At 36.0% G+C, this 16,505-nt stretch overlaps 1 protein-coding gene across 8 annotated transcripts in view; it reads left to right on the forward strand.

Moving 5' to 3' along the window:
* The window catches only part of ANKIB1 (ankyrin repeat and IBR domain containing 1), a 158,722-nt gene that overhangs the window by 128,450 nt on the left and 13,767 nt on the right, over positions 1 to 16,505 (forward strand). For all 8 annotated transcript variants that reach the window (XM_027102428.1, XM_027102429.1, XM_027102425.1 and 5 more), the window contains 5 exons: positions 2,445 to 2,533; positions 8,787 to 8,917; positions 14,385 to 14,519; positions 15,482 to 15,568; positions 15,658 to 15,724. In XM_027102428.1, the coding sequence (XP_026958229.1) occupies positions 2,445 to 2,533; positions 8,787 to 8,917; positions 14,385 to 14,519; positions 15,482 to 15,568; positions 15,658 to 15,724 (509 nt within the window). The remainder of the gene's footprint in view (positions 1 to 2,444; positions 2,534 to 8,786; positions 8,918 to 14,384; positions 14,520 to 15,481; positions 15,569 to 15,657; positions 15,725 to 16,505) is intronic.

A 16,505-nucleotide genomic window follows, 5' to 3' on the forward strand; every position in this document is an offset into this window, starting at 1 on the left:
TTTATCATCCCAAATAAAAACTCCACAACTATTTAAGCAATAGCTCCCCATCCTCCCTCCCCGACCCCAGCTCCTGGTAATCATTATTCTACTTTGTCTCTATGAATTTCCCTATTCTAGATATTTAATATAAGTGGAGTTATACAATATTTGTCCTTTGGTGTCTGGCTTATCTCACTTAGCATAATGTCTTCAAAATTCATTACATGTTATAGCATGTATCAGAAGTTCATTCCTTTTTATGGCTAATATTCCATTGAGTGTATATAGCACATTTTGTTTATCCATTCATATGTCAGTGAACAGTTGAGTTGTTGCCATCTTTTGGCTGTTGTGAATACTGTTATGAGCATTGGTGTAAAAGTTTGAGTCCTTGTTTTCAGTTCTGTTGAAACTATTTGAGGAACTACCAAAATGTTTTTCATAACAGCTGTATCATTTTACATTCCTACCAGCCGTGCTCAAGGGTTCCAGTTTTTCCACATCCTTCCCAGCACTTGTTATTTTCTGTTGTTTTTCAAAAATAGTAGCCATCCTAATGGGTATGAAGTAGAATTGATACATTCTTAATATAGTGAAATGTTACCTCATAGTTAGTTAAGACTCTACCTGTCAGTTGGCATGTCTTCTTAACTTAAACTTTGTAAACAAGATCTTTGTTTAGGGACTTCCCTGGCGGTCCATTGGTTAAAACGCTGTGCTAAGTGTCCATCATCGGATGAATGGATAAAGAAGATGTGGCACATATATACAATGGAATATTACTCAGCCATAAAAAGAAACGAAATTGAGCTATTTGTAATGAGGTGAATGGACCTAGAGTCTGTCATACAGAGTGAAGTAAGTCAGAAAGAGAAAGACAAATACCGTATGCTAACACATATATATGGAATTTAAGGAAAAAAATGTCATGAAGAACTTAGGGGTAAGACAGGAATAAAGACACAGACCTACTAGAGAATGGACTTGAGGATATGGGGAGGGGGGAGGGTAAGCTGTGACAAAGCGAGAGAGTGGCATGGACATATATACACTACCAAACGTAAACTAGATAGCTAGTGGGAAGCAGCTGCATAGCACAGGGAGATCAGCTCGGTGCTTTGTGACCACCTAGAGGGGTGGGATAGGGAGGGTAGCAGGGAGGGAGACGCAAGAGGGAAGAGATATGGGGACATATGTATATGTATAACTGATTCACTTTGTTCTAAAGCAGAAACTAACACACCATTGCAAAGCAATTATACTCCAATAAAGATGTAAAAAAAAAAAAAAAAACACTGTGCTTCCACTGTAGGGGGCGCAGGTTCCATCCCTGGTCAGGGAACTAAGATCCTACATGCCTCTTGGCCAAGAAAAAAAAAAAATTAAGAAAAAGAAAAGATCTTTGTTTAAAATGAGACTGGTGATGATGATGGCACCCATAGATTGGGTTTTTCTTTGCCCCAAATGACGTTTTGTTATTAACTAGAATGATTAGCTTTGTGCTACAGAATATAATGTCATATTGAATTAAATAATTCGTAAAGGCTCTAAGTCATTTTTGTTTGACTTTTTAAATTTTATTTATTATTTATTTATTTGGCTGTGCTGCGTCTTAGTTGCAGCATGCAGGATCTGTAGTTGCGGCATGAGGGATCTTTTAGCTGTGGCATGTGGGATCTAGTTCCCTCACCAGGGATCAAACCTGGGCCCCCTGCATTGGGAGCACAGAGTCTTAGCCAGTGGACCCCCAGGGAAGTCCTTAATGTTTGACTTTTATATACCTATAGAAAGAATATATAATTAAGTTACAAATAATACATTGCTACAGTTTTAATTATTTAAATAAAAATTTGCCAAATTCCAATAAGACAGAAAATTGGAATTTATCAAACTTGAAAGTAAGTTAGATTGCCTTTGCTGTTACTTGGGGATTCAGAGGTAAAAGTAATGACAAGAATGTGATGTAAAATAGTACTTCCCAAACTTTAAAATGCAGATGGGTCATATGGTGATTTTGATAAAATGCAGATTCTAATCAGTAGGTCTCATGGGGCCTGCTCTTCTGCATGTTTAACAAGCTCCTGAGTAATGGCAATGCTGCTGGGCAGGGGAACACCCATTGAATTGCAAGAATTTAAACTATTAGTGAGACAGAACCCAATTGATAAAAAATACTTTACAGCTCTTAAGGCATGAGAGGCTAAATTATAAATATTAGGTAATCTATTTGGAACTTTTTAAAATGTGTGAATAAATGTACTGATGAAAGAAAATCTGTCCTGGTGGTATTGAGCTTTAGAATCATGCTTCCAGTTCCTCTATTGAAATGCTTCATCTCTCAGTAGTCACTGTGCCTCAGTGTTCTCAACTTTACATTTGGAACAGTACTTCCCACCTGTGCTTTTACCTTGATGTTGATGAAGGATACTTTTAAATTGCCTTTTCCACGTTTTCCTCTTTAGGGAGTGCCTTGGTGAAGCCCATGAGCCTTGTGACTGCCAAACATGGAAAAATTGGCTACAAAAAATAACTGAAATGAAACCAGAAGAACGTAAGAGGAATTTTAGATAGCTACTTATTTTATAATAGCATTCAAAAGATAACATGGTTTTATTTCTTAGAGTCTTCATTTAAAAATGAAGTTTTAAGTTTTCAAGTTTGTTAATGCGACAGCCCGCCTTTTTAACCCCTCTAACCAACATCCTTTTGGAGATCCCAAGGGGGGAAAGCATAGACAGGTTCCATGTTTCTAATGGACTTATTAGGACTCCAGGGTAAACAGGGGTCACATTTAAGTTCTGCTCCTATAGTCCTTCCCTTTTATCCTGGGGTGGGCTAACTAGCTTTTCTGTACTTCATGAGAAGAAATGTATGATCTGTACTGAGAGGAAGCTTCTTATTTCCTTGGAAACTTACAGTGGAGGATAAGGCAAGTTAATTTCTTGCTCTTATGTGGTTCTGTAGATTTACTTACATTAAATGCCATGTCTATAACTAATTTTTACTGAGATGTCTATAAATATATTACTTCTGTTAATCCTCACACAAATGCTATGAGATTGATGCTGGTTGTCCCATTGTACAGATAGGAAGCTAACAGATTGGATTGAGTGACACAGGGGAAACAGAGTGGGTTTGAATTAGCCTTCCTAATAGCAATTCCCATGTTTGACAAGTAAATATATCTGCTTTGCCATAATTTCTCACCTCCTGAAGTAAATATTTTATGACAACTGTCGTAAAATTAATATAAATGAAAACTAATTTGGTGGTTTTTAACATTTTAAAGAATAGTGTTAGTTTGAAGTATTGCAGATGAGGATTAAGAATTCACACACTTCATCTACACTTATTATGAGCAAAGCACATAATAAAGATGATGCCAGCCTTCAAAGAGTACAGAGGCTAGAAGGGAAGCAGTCAGATAATTACAGTATCATATGTTAACTAACACAGTTGGATAAAGATGAGAATACAAAAACAGAAACAACTAACTCAGATTGGGGACAGAGGATGTTGACAGCAGCAAGATATGAGTTGGGTTTCAGCATATCCACAGAAGCAGAGATGTGGTAGGTAATGTCAGCAGCTGAAGTGACACTGGGAGAGACTGGCTGGCAGCCATGAGTCCCTAAAGGCTTGTATTATATTGGGCAATATACCATTGCCCAAGAGATTATTCTCAGCAGTTTATATTCACAAGATCGATTTTGTGCACTGACTCGGGGTTATTCAGATCCATGGAAAAGACACTACTTAGGTAAACCAGAATACCAGTTTATTCATTGACAATGAGGGTGATCCCTTTCACATGATGAGAAGGCTCATGTCCTTTAAATGGGAGCAAAGGGAAGTGGATAATTTTAGGATATTTTTTAGTGAGGGCTGATTAATCATTTCTGTCCTGAACATTCATCATTCAGTCAACAAATATTTTTTGAGTACCTGCTTCCCAAATCAAAAAGATTTGTATAGATTGTTCTTGTTCCCCAGGTTCATTGTATCTCTCTCTTGAATACCAGATACAGCTTGCCATTGCTCTCTGGATACCCACCCATTAGCCCTATCTGTGTATGAGTATGTCTATGTGTGTGAGTTCCATAAAGAGATTAATACCATTACCCTGCAACACCTTTAAACATGACAAGACGACTGGATTTTGTTTTCTTCTCCTGCTTCTGACACCTAGAAACATCTATATTTCTATTAGAGATGGCTTGCTATTGCCCACCTACCTGCATTTCTTTATACATTCTGTGGAGTTTAAAATTATGGTCCAGGGGAGACATTTGTGAGAGATGAGGCTGGAAAGGTAGGTGTTGCCAGATTGTGAGGGTTCTTGCCAAATTGTCTGAATTTTTCCTATTAACAGAATAAGCCATAGAATGCATTTTTTGAATAGGGAAGTGGCATTGTTAAAGATACTTTTATCAAGATAACTGATAACTAGGAAGGGTAGACTAAAGGAGAGTTAGGTCAGAAGTAGGAAGGTGAATTTTTAGTTTGGGTCACAAGGTAGATCATGATGTCATTGGTGAAATTAGGAAATTCAGGTAAAGGAGTAATTTTCAGGGGAAAATAATTAATTTTGTTGTGGGCATTTTGCACCTGAGGTACCTACAGGACATATGTGTGGAGATGTCCAGTGGCTTTTAGAAGTGCTTGTCTCCAGCTCAGAAAAAATGCTGAGAAAACTTAGGAGTAACTTGTTGCTTTTAAATAGTATCTTCATTATGTGTTTAGCATTTATTTAGTGCTGTTTTATGTTAGAGTACAGAAATAAGATGCCCTCTATGCTCTTGAAATTTACATTTTAGAGTTGGAGACAGGTATGTACAAAACTCAGAAAAATAAGTATAAAGGTGGTGTGAGAGAACAGTATACCTGTGATACATTGTGAGGGAGGGGAGGAACAAAGGAGCAGATTAGTTAGGAGATCATCTAGGAAAGAGATAAGGAAAGCTTTATAAAATAATTGATACATAAGCCTTGTATTGAAAACTGATAGATGTTCTTCACACAGACCAGAATAGGAAGGGCATTCTAGGCTCATGGTAAAGTAGGGCTGTGAAATAGCATGGCGTATTCAAGGACTGCAAATAATTCAGTTCAACCAGTGCAAAGGTGCAGTGAGAGATGAGACTGCATGTGCAGGGGTGGGGGGTTATATGTAATGCTGGGAGGTCTGACTTTACCCCGAGACACCAAAAAGAAGTTTTGAGTAGGAAAGTGATAACTGAAGATGTTTGCTTAGAAAAATCATTCAGGTGGAAGTGTGGATGATGAATTAGGGGCTATTGAGATACTAGGTAAGAAAGCTGTTTCTGAGACAACTTCAACATGTCCAGGTGAGAGAACATAAGGGCTTGAACAAGACAGCCAGTACAGATGGGAGAGGAAAGGTGTTTACAGGAGAAGTAAGAAGATAACTTTTCATTTTATTAAGTTATTAATCTAGTGTACTTACCAGTTGCCTAAAAGAGTTAATGCACCACAAGAAGTAATTAGTACAGTATAGTATTTAATTCTTGAGAAGAAAATGGCCAGAAGTATGTGATTTGAGATATAAAGCAAGTATTTTGAAATGGGTGACTATTTTTAGTTATCCCTTGCCAATGTAAAATTGGATCAATCACTCCATATTCACAAATAAGTCTTATTAGAGAAGAAGAAGGAGAATGACCTGGCTAGTCAGTACAGATTTTTGGAGGGACTGTGACAGATTGTCCTTGCATAAGATAATGATCCTGATAATGAAGAAAGAAGGGAAATAGAAGAACTAGTGTATACGTTCACAGTGTATACGAACACAGTGTATACGTGGTTACCTCTGGTGGCCAGAGATAGGGAGACCTCAAGTAAAAACTGAAGATAGTCCTCAAAGAGTCCCAAATAGGATTTTAATTCAGAAAGATGGAGGAACTTTAGAAAATTGGATAGGAGGCAAGAGACACAGGACACCCGCAAGTGGTCCACTGCAAAGGGAGCCAAAGCCAAGACTGCAGAGGAAATTCCCCATTGCTGAGAAAAAGTTGTCTCACTGTATTGATGTGTAATCACCACAGTGAAACTTGGTGGTAACCAGTAGACTATTAATGGCCACTTTTAAGTTTATGAAATTTAGGATAAGGCTTAAAGCAAACAATAATAGGCCACTGTAATACTTAAGTAGAACATCACTGTTAAATATACAAAAATAATACTCCAAAAAAGAAAAGTATGATTTAATGCTGTATTGGGTTCACATATTAATTTGGGTCATGGTCACATATCTTTGGCATAAGAATTTTCAACCGAACTTGTAGATTCATGAGATCGTTTTCTCCCTTATCCCTAGTTTTCCAAAGTTTTTGAGTTATGAGACTTAAAAGGAGTGACAAAATCTAATTGATCAGAAAAATATTAGAAAATATACTGAGCTCAGTTGAAAGAATTAATTCCATATAAAGATTGAAATACTGTTTTTCAGTACTGAAACTGCCTGTATTGCAGCTTATCAGAGCAAGAAGCAGGAATGATTATATTTTCTGTGAAATGATAGTTAAGTTATAAAAATTTAAGACCAGTTTTTTTCATAGTACATACTCAGTAATGGTTATTGAATGAAATTCAATAGTCTTTTAAGAATTCAGTCTTTAAAAGCAACTTTGTTTTCACTTGAGCACATGTTGATTCTACTAATAGATCTGAGATTTTTATACTGTAATACGTGATTAAATGAAGTTAATTTTTCTTACAAAGAGACCTAAAAGCACACTAGATTATTAAGGAAAGAAGATCAAGCTATATTAGACATGCATCTGAAGTGAAGAGTTTGGAAGTCAGTAGGGATGGAGAAGACTCACCAGGTAGATTGAAGGGAGTTTGGGTATTGCAGGTATTGAGAAAAGTATGTACAAAGGGCAGATGTATGAAATGAGCATGTTCAGAGCACAGGTAGTAAAGGCTTTTCTTCCCGTTCAAGTTTTTGTTGTACTAATAGTTGGTTATTTTCTGAACATGATTTACTTCATGTAATCCTCTAGAATGCAGTCAGAAACTAGCATTCTCTCCAAGGGTAGGAGAATAAAACTGTTAATGTTGCAGGCCACACAGCTGCTTTGTTTTAATGGCTTTGTGCTTTATTTATTATAACAATGGACAATAAAGGTCATAAGAATATGTTGGAGACTCTGAGCTAAAAATAATGTTGATGCTAAAGGGAGGAGAAAGGCCACTACTTTAAACAAAAATTAGACACTGTACTTAGTGATTAGGTTTTATAGCAGTACCCTTTGTAAACAGCATTACCTTCACAGCTGACCTTCATAGCCATTAAGTATAGTATGTTCCTTCTGAAACTCCTGTTCTCCACCAAATTATCTGAGCATGCTCTGCACCACACCCTAATCAAACCATCTTCTACCAAGTGGCCTTAGAAATGGAGTGCAGTCTGAGCAGTTCGTTGCTGCTATTGTTTCTCTCTGCTATGTGGAATTGAAAACCAGTGCTTCACAGTCCAGCAGTAGCTGCTGTTCTGTTGTTGACACAAACTTAAGTCGGTAGGCACCCAGGGTTCCTTGCAGCAAGACATCCCCTGCCTCCACTCCTCCACTGCTAGGCTCCATCAAAGGGCTGTTGCTGGTGCTCATCTCTTCCAGTTCATATGCAGAACCAGTTCCCAGGGGTCAGACAGCCCAAACCTTTGTCGCCTTTCCTCTCCATTAAATCTGGGGGTTGAGTAACTTTTTCTTTTAAACTTCAAAACTTCTGATTTCTCCCCTGCTTTCAACAGTAGGGCTAACCTGTTACCCAACCCTTCCTAGAATATCTGCATATAATGAGGGTCTTAACTGAATGGACTACTCTCAAGGATTTCAAAGTGATTTTCAGACATCTCTTTCAGTAAAGAAAAGGTAGAACTTCCCTATGTACTTGAAGTTAGAAAACAAACTTCATTACTGTCATTCTTGCAGGAAAAAATAATTTTTTAATTATGTGTCTACCACTCTCTCCAGCCCCTAAATCTCCGCATGGGTAGTGGTGGAGATTTATAGAACATAAAATGTAAAAGTTAGAGTCTTTAAAAACCCTGGCATTCTTTAAGAGTGCAGATCTCAAATTAAAGTAGAATAAACAGAGTTTAAGATGATGAAGAGTATAAGGTTAGTGTGGGGATAGAGGGTGGGAGGACCTTACCAGTAGTTAGTGGCCAAATCATGAAGGGCTTTGTATTCTTTGCTAAAACAGTTTGATTTTATCTTGTAGTCAGTGGGGAGCAATTAGAAGATTTAAAGATTTGTATTTTTAAAAGATCACTTTATAGAGGCAATATAGTGTGGGTTGTGAGGGTGGGAGGAGAAGGATCTGGGAGCTAGGTTGGTTTCTGTGTTTTAATTGTCTGGGAAGAAGGTGTGGACGATCCTAGCTAAAGAAATAAGAAATGGGAATGGAGAGAAGATGGATATGAAAGAGGAAGAGATAGAATCAATGGGACACAGTAGATGAGGGAAAGAGGAAGGTGTCCAAGATCATGCTCTTCCTGGATCTATTCTGGGTAGAAGATCATATCGTTTAACAGGACAGGAGATAGAGAAAGGAGCAGATTTGGGGGAAATGATGAATTTACTTTCAGACACGTCATTGGATTCATTTTTATTTTGTCTTAAATAATCATGGGTAAAAACTTTGCCATAGACCCTAATAGGAAAATAAGTATATATTTAAAATTGAGAGACAGCCTGCAAAGAAAACTTTGAGTGTTTTTCCATCTGGAGTTGTACACTAAATCATTTATTTCTGTATTTGTGCTTTATATCCCAAAGTTGTGGGAGTTAGTGAAGCTTATGAGGATGCTGCCAACTGTCTCTGGTTGTTAACTAACTCCAAACCTTGTGCTAACTGTAAGTCTCCAATACAGAAGAATGAGGGATGCAATCACATGCAGTGTGCTAAGGTAAGTTAAAGAGGATTGTACAATACATGCTTTGCAGTTAGAACCTTCATTTGATTGTGAATCCAAAGAAGAAATGCTGTAAGCATAGGTATCTTATTGGCTTTCAGATGGATTCTAGAAGATTGTATTCTACATTCTTCGTTAAATAACATAAATGTTGGTTTATATTACTGAAGTTTACAATCATGATGAATGTTAAAAATAAAGGTAAGGATTCAGTGGTACTTGGCCAGATCAGAAATGCCTGAGTCCTTCCCTCCCAGTCACCCACTCCCCCAGTGAGGATTCTGAGAGAGTTTTGTGTATATATAAATAACATTAAATGATCGAGTGCTACGTTACATAGATCTCTTGCAAAGCTGATTTTGGAGCACACAGCACAGTCTCAAGGTCCAAGTCAGGCCCCAAGCAATCCCCCTAAGTCCAAATTTAAATCCTGGTGTCTATATAAGAAAGGTGCCCGAAACAGTGGGCAGACTTTAGGTTTGCTAATGAAATCATCAATTAAATAAGTAACTCATTACTATATTGGAAATGAAAATGTCACTTGGCTAAAAATTATTATAAATAATTACTGTTAGAAGGCTACCTTCCTGACCTAGATTGCATAGAAAGAAACTACCATATTTAAAACAAATATTCTGGAATTAAGTTAATAATATTTTATTAATCCATGCCTACATTTATGAACATTTTTGCTTAACAGTAATATTATTATGACTTCAAAAATAATGACAGTTACCAGATGATTTTATATTATAATAAATTAACATGAATGAATTGTCTTAGTGAGACAGCAATGATTTCCTAAGAAGAAAAACTTAGTAGTGTTCTGAGTAAAATGCTCAGAATTGCTTATTAGTTTAGCTGATCAGGCCAAAATTATTTCATTTATATGCAGTCCTATCTCCAACATCCATATTAGTTTTTTCTTGGACAGTCTGATATAGACTACATAGATGTGTAAAAAAAAAATACATGTTGACCATAAAAATCAGCAGTTGGGCTACTAATAAAAGGGCGGGATCCAACATTACCTTTATTTCAGTCATAGCACCTACCAGCAGTAAGTAGTTGATAGATATGTATTGAGTGAATGAATATTTTCATGAATTATTCAGGCTAATGATGTAAGGTAATTTATCTTAAATAGATTTTGCTTAAACTTCTTTTGCATATAAAAGAAACATTTACTTACATACTATGTAAATGTAGTCTTATTTAACCATCTGAAGTATTTGCATTGAACAAAGGAAACTGATGAGTAATTCTCATGACATAAAAGGAGACATCTAGGAAGTGTTTATACTTTTATAGTTTTTTTAAAATGTGGGACAACAGGTAATATGTAATTGAATCTATTTTCTAACACAATGACTAAATCATAATATACCTTTATTAATGCTTCAATATTGATTATTACTCAGTAGATAGTTTTTACTTTCTGGAATCAAATTGTTAAACATTTTAAAAGAATGACAGGTTTGGCCCTATAAAAATAAGTTCATTTATTTTAAAACCTCTCTTTATTCATTTCCCTTTAGATAATTTTCAGGAAGTTATTTAAATATTGCATCCTTACACATTTTAAATCACTTATAGTAATTTATTGATCTGGCTCTGTGGAAAACTATGCTGCAACTAAAAAATAAAAAATTATTAAAGTTCTATATTCTTTTTTTTTTTTTTTTTTTTTTTGCGGTACGTAGGCCTCTCACTGTTGTGGCCTCTCCTGCCACGGAGCACAGGCTCCGGACCCGCAGGCTCAGCGGCCATGGCTCACGGGCCCAGCCGCTCTACGGCATGTGGGATCTTCCCAGACCGGGGCACGAACCCATGTCCCCTGCATCGGCAGGCGGACTCTCAACCACTGCGCCACGAGGGAAGCCCCTATATTCTTTTTCTTATCATAGAATGTAAAATTTTGCTGTTTGTAGACAGTTTTGCCACTAATTTTGAGAGCTCAGTGGAGCTGTACTGAAGGGTACTTGGATCAAATCAGGCACAAGGTTTGCTTTTAGCAGGCAACAAAAGAACTTGCATACTGTCAGAACCTTGAAACAAGTACACAATTTATTGTGTAAGTACATGTTTGTGAAGGGCTAAATGAGGACAGAGACTTTAATTCAGCCCTCTGTTCGTGACATACCAGGTAGAGAAAAGATTAATGAAGATAAGACTTGACATAATGACTAAGGTATATCTGATTACTATATATTCAGACTCTGTATCCTGAAAAGATGGACTCATGCCATATTTTCAAGTACCCATGGAACATTCACCAAAAAAATTAACCATTGATCATCAAAGAAAATCTAAATAATTATCCAGAAAATAGAGTGGTGTAATCAACATTCTCTGATCATAATGGAATAAAATAGAAATGAATAATAAAGTTACAAAAAGCCTTTTCATTTGGAAATTTAAAATCTCTCAAACAACTCGTGAGTAAAAATAAAATGGAAATTAAAGAATTTCTATAAATAACTACTTTTTCAGAACCTGAGGGCTATGTTTAAAGCAATTCAGAAGTGTGCATAGCCTTATTCACTTAAAATGATACAAAATAAGGAATGAATTAAGAATATGACTCAATAAATACAAACTTGAAAACAAGGAAGAAGAATTTTTTTTAATCAGAAATCAGTGAATCAAAAACTGAAAAACAGTACAACTAATAAATAAATCCAAAAGTGGTTTTCTGAAGGAAAAAAAATAAGAAAAATGTGGGGGTGAGGGAGTTCAAATACACAATATAAGAAATAAGGGGACTGGGACTTCCCTGGTGGCGCAGTGGTAAAGAATCCACCTGGCAATTCAGGGGACACGGGTTCAGTCCCTGGTCCGGGAAGATCCCACATGCCACGGAGCACCTAAGCCTGTGTGCCACAACTACTGAGCCTGCGTTCTAGAGCCCATGAGCCACAACTACTGAAGCCCGCATGCCACAACTACTGAAGCCCGCACACCTAGAGCCCGTGCTCCACAACAAGAGAAGCCACCACAATGAGAAGCCCACACACCGCAACAAAGAGTAGCCCTCCGCTGGCTGCAGCTAGAGAAAGCCCGTGTGCAGCAACGAAGACCCAAGGCAGCCATAAATAAATAAATAAATTTTAAAAAGGGGACTAATCAATAAACAAAGCAAAGTAAAATAATAATAAGAGATAACTTTGCTCAACTCTTGCAGATAAATTTGAACTTGGTTTTGAAATGGACTGATTTTCCAAGAAAATATAATTTATTTAAACTAACTCTAGAAGAAATATCCAAACAAACTCACTCCGTAGAAGAAAGAGTTTTTCAGTGATCTCTCCTTTAAAAGCAATAGGCCCTAACAGTTTCACAATAGAGTTTTATCAAAGCTTTAAAGAATAGGTAACTCCAATGTGATTCAGACTGTTTCCAGGACAAAAAGAAAAAAAAGAAAATGGAAACTTTCAAATTATTATTATAAACTGAGTAGAACCTTGATACCAGCACTTGACAAGATTATGACAAGATTATAAAAATTAAAACTGTAGATCTGTCTTATTTATGAAGAAGAATGCATGAGTCCTAAATAAGATATTGGAGGGGAAAATACAGATATTAGCAAATGTAATCTAGCAGAGTGCATTAGAAGAATAATTGAATATCGATTATATTTCAATGAAAAACATGTTTTTAATTTTAAAAAAAGACTAATTAATCATGTGGGGTTTATTCCGGGAATACAAGAATGGTTTGATATTTAGAAAGCTATTACTGTACCTCATTTTAGTGGTAGATACAAGAAGAAAACCCATGTAAATTTTCTGTAGATGCCAAAAAGGCCTTTGACAAAAACTCAACAACCATTCTTTATAAGACACACAAAGAAATAGGAATAGATAGATTCTTCCTTTTATCGCAATAGCATGATAAAAATAAATCTTAGTCCAGAAGTTAGCATGATGTTTAGTGGGGAAACTAGAGGTACTCTCACTAAAATTGAGAACAATATAAAGATACTCCCCATCACAAATATTATTAACATTGGACTGGAGATACCAGTCAACATAATTTGACAATGAAAAGACATTGGGGATATAAAAATTAGAAATGAGGTGGGAAAATTGTCATTTTTTACAGCCAGCATGATTGTATACCTAGAAAACCCACAAGAATCAACTGAAAAACTATTGCAAACAATAAAAATTCAATTAACTAGCAGAGTACAAAAGTAATATGCAGAGAGTAATAGCCTTCACGTGTGCCAGTAACATTCAGATAGAATATATACTGAAAAAGAAGACCTCGTTTATCTAGAAAGAAACTTAAGAAATGGATAAGACTTACATGAAGAAAATGTTACGACCCCTATCTGTAGGACACAGAAGATGACAAACAAATAGAAAGATAACAAAGTTCTTGGATAAAAAGATTCCAACAAAAATACCAACAGGTTTTGTTTCTGCATCTAGATAAGCTAATTAAAAGTTCACATGGAAAAACAAAGTAAGAAGAGCCAGAAAACTCTGAAAAAGAACAGTGAGGAGGAACTAGCCTTGTCAAACAGTAACCCATACTATAAAGGCTCAGTAATTAAGACAGCATGGTGCTGGTACATGAATCTACAGATCAATGAAACAGAATAGAAAGAAAGCCCAGAAAATAGACACATAAATGGGAATTCAGTATATGGTAAAGGAGGCATCTCCAACCAGTAGAGAAACATGGACTGTTCAGTAAATGGTATTGAGACAACTGGGCAGCTATGTGGAAAAAAATAAAGTTTAATTCATACTGAATACCCAAATAAATTCTGAACAGATCAAATATTTAAATATTTTTTTAAACAAACTCTAAAAGTACCAGGAGAAAACATAGATTTAAATTGGAAAGATCTCTCTGACTCAAAATCCATAAGCATTTAAGAGAGAAAAAGATATATTTTCATACTGGAATACTCATATTTTTTGGCATTGTCTGCGAATTATGGTAATTAAGAAAGAGAATTTTTTTTCTTTAAATGACAAATAGGTTTTATGTTAGCTGTTCTGATTAGAGGCCTTTTTAACTTATTCCCAGTTTAAAAATCAGTTTGTCAAAGTCAACAGAAGTTTTCAAATACACTGGTGGAGCTTTATAGACCAAGGTAAGATTACTATGCACCTGAAAAATGAAACATTTGTCAGGATCTGGTTTTATTATTTGGAAAGAATATCCCATTGATATTTTTCAAGCTTTCTTGAGATTACTTAATAATATTATGATTTTAACTTATCCTTATAAGCAATAACTTTAAACTACCCCCACATCTTTCCATAGCGCACATAAGGTCTCCAGAGAAAACCTCAAAAAGAGGAGGGTGTGTCTTTGAGAAGATTTGTTCCTGGTCACACAGGCAGGATTGTTTAATCTCTACAAATTGGTTGACAGGAATTTAGAAAATAATTTGCATATTAACATGGGGCGATATTTGCATATATGTTTTCTTTTGAAGTGCAAGTATGACTTTTGCTGGATTTGCCTAGAAGAATGGAAAAAACATAGTTCTTCCACAGGAGGTTATTACAGATGTACTCGCTATGAAGTCATTCAGCATGTAGAGGAACAATCCAAGGAAATGACTGTGGAGGTAAAGAGAACTGTAGAAGCCAAGATCTCTAAGCCACTTAATACCAGTGGCAGTGTTTTTCATTTCTTCTTTTCCTATCTTTATTGTAATGAGGCAGTTAAATTCAATACACTTTAGAGTAGCCTTTAATTTAAACAAAATAGCTCTATAAACTTGAGCTTTTTTTTTTAATTTTCCTTTTTTTATATTGGTGAAGATTAGACAAGACGTATATCCCAGCATGTCTCTAAAATGACTTAAAAAAATTTTTAACATTATATCAACAATATAATATTATGTTATTGTATATAATAAGTATCTTAGTCTGCTTGGCTGCCATAACAAAATACCATAGACTGAGTGGCCTAAGCAAGAAAAATTTATTTTTCATAGTTCTTGAGACTAGGAAGTCCAAGATTAAGATTTCTACCAATTCGGTTTTTGGCAATGACTCTCTTCCTGGCTTATAGACAGTTATCTTTTTGCTATGTCCTCACAGGAAGGAGAGAGAGCAAGCTCTGTTGTCTCTTCCTCTTCTTATAAGGGCACCAGCTCTATTGGATTAGATCTCCACCCTAATGACCTTGTTCAACCTTTATCATCTCACAGGCCCTATCTCTAAATATAGTCACATTGGGGGTTACACCTTCAACATATGAATTGATGGGGGACACATTTCAGTCCATAGCAATAAACAACATAATAAAACATTGAAGATCTAATGAACATAAGGTTTGAGAGACATATTTGCCTTACACTCTGGGAATTGCGGATTCAGTGGTTTGTCACAGAGAATACAAATACAAGACTTTGTTCTGGGAAGCGTTTAAAATGTATTGGTTATTATTTTCTCAACAAAATAATCGATAAATCTGTATGCACTACTATCTGTTACTAATAAAATTTTGAAGTGATCAAAAAAAACAATTTTAATAGCTAGTACTTTTATTTATAAATGTCATTTGTGGACTTTCGTTTCCTAGGCTGAGAAAAAACACAAACGATTTCAGGAACTTGACAGATTTATGCACTACTACACAAGATTTAAAAATCATGAACATAGCTATCAGGTATGTCCCAAATCATTTCAAATGTGCTAAACTCTACTGTTGTGAATAAATAAAGAAAATGATATATTTATTTACTTCTATTCTTTTAGTTAGAACAACGCCTTCTTAAAACAGCCAAAGAAAAGATGGAGCAATTGAGTAGAGCTCTCAAAGAAAGTAAGTTATAAGTGATATGTGTGATAATTAACATAAAATAGCTGTCATGCTTAAGTCACTTCATTGGTAGGAGGTTAAGACCCTTAAAAGAATACCTTATCTCCATTTGCTCATTTGGCAGTTTGGAGTTTTCAGAAGCCCAGAGTGTAGTTTAGCATTTGAGGCCTCTGGTAAGATTTTCCACCTTGCTTACGTCACCTGCTCCTCTTAGTGCAAGCTCTGCTGCTGGCAGATAAACACACATTGTGGGTTTGCTTACTCTGTGCCACTGCTGATGATGCTCTACAATGTTGGGAAAAGTGAATGGGCCCAAAAAGGCATCCCTGACCTAGTCAAAGGAGCAAGATTCACAAGCCATCAAATTGTCATGTAACTGAATTCCAAAGATTCTTGAGAAAATTTAGCAGAGTGCCTAATATAGAATAGAAGTCAAGTACAGTTTTGGGAGAAATCATGTCACTGGTAAATAGCGGACATTGGAGTCAAAAAGCAAAGTCATGAGATAGGGCTTGCTTATGGTTCCTAAAATGGAAGTTCAAAAAGAACATTCCTAAAAATGGATTGAATACTAGTTACATAATTAAAATATAATATCTCAGTGACCACACAGAGTACAGGTTCTGGCATGTTTGTTTTAAAAAGTGACTTTTTTTTTTTTTGGCTGCTTTGGGTCCTCATTGCTGCGTGCGGGCTTTCTCTAGTTGTGGCGAGCAGGGGCTACTCTTCGTTGCAGTGCGCAGGCTTCTCATTGCGGTGGCTTCTCTTGTTGCGGAGCACGGGC

Source organism: Aethalodelphis obliquidens, unplaced genomic scaffold (genome assembly GCF_003676395.1).
Source record: "Aethalodelphis obliquidens isolate GAN/ISIS:26980383/991018 unplaced genomic scaffold, ASM367639v1 scaffold5, whole genome shotgun sequence".
Classification (NCBI taxonomy): Eukaryota; Metazoa; Chordata; class Mammalia; order Artiodactyla; family Delphinidae; genus Aethalodelphis; species Aethalodelphis obliquidens.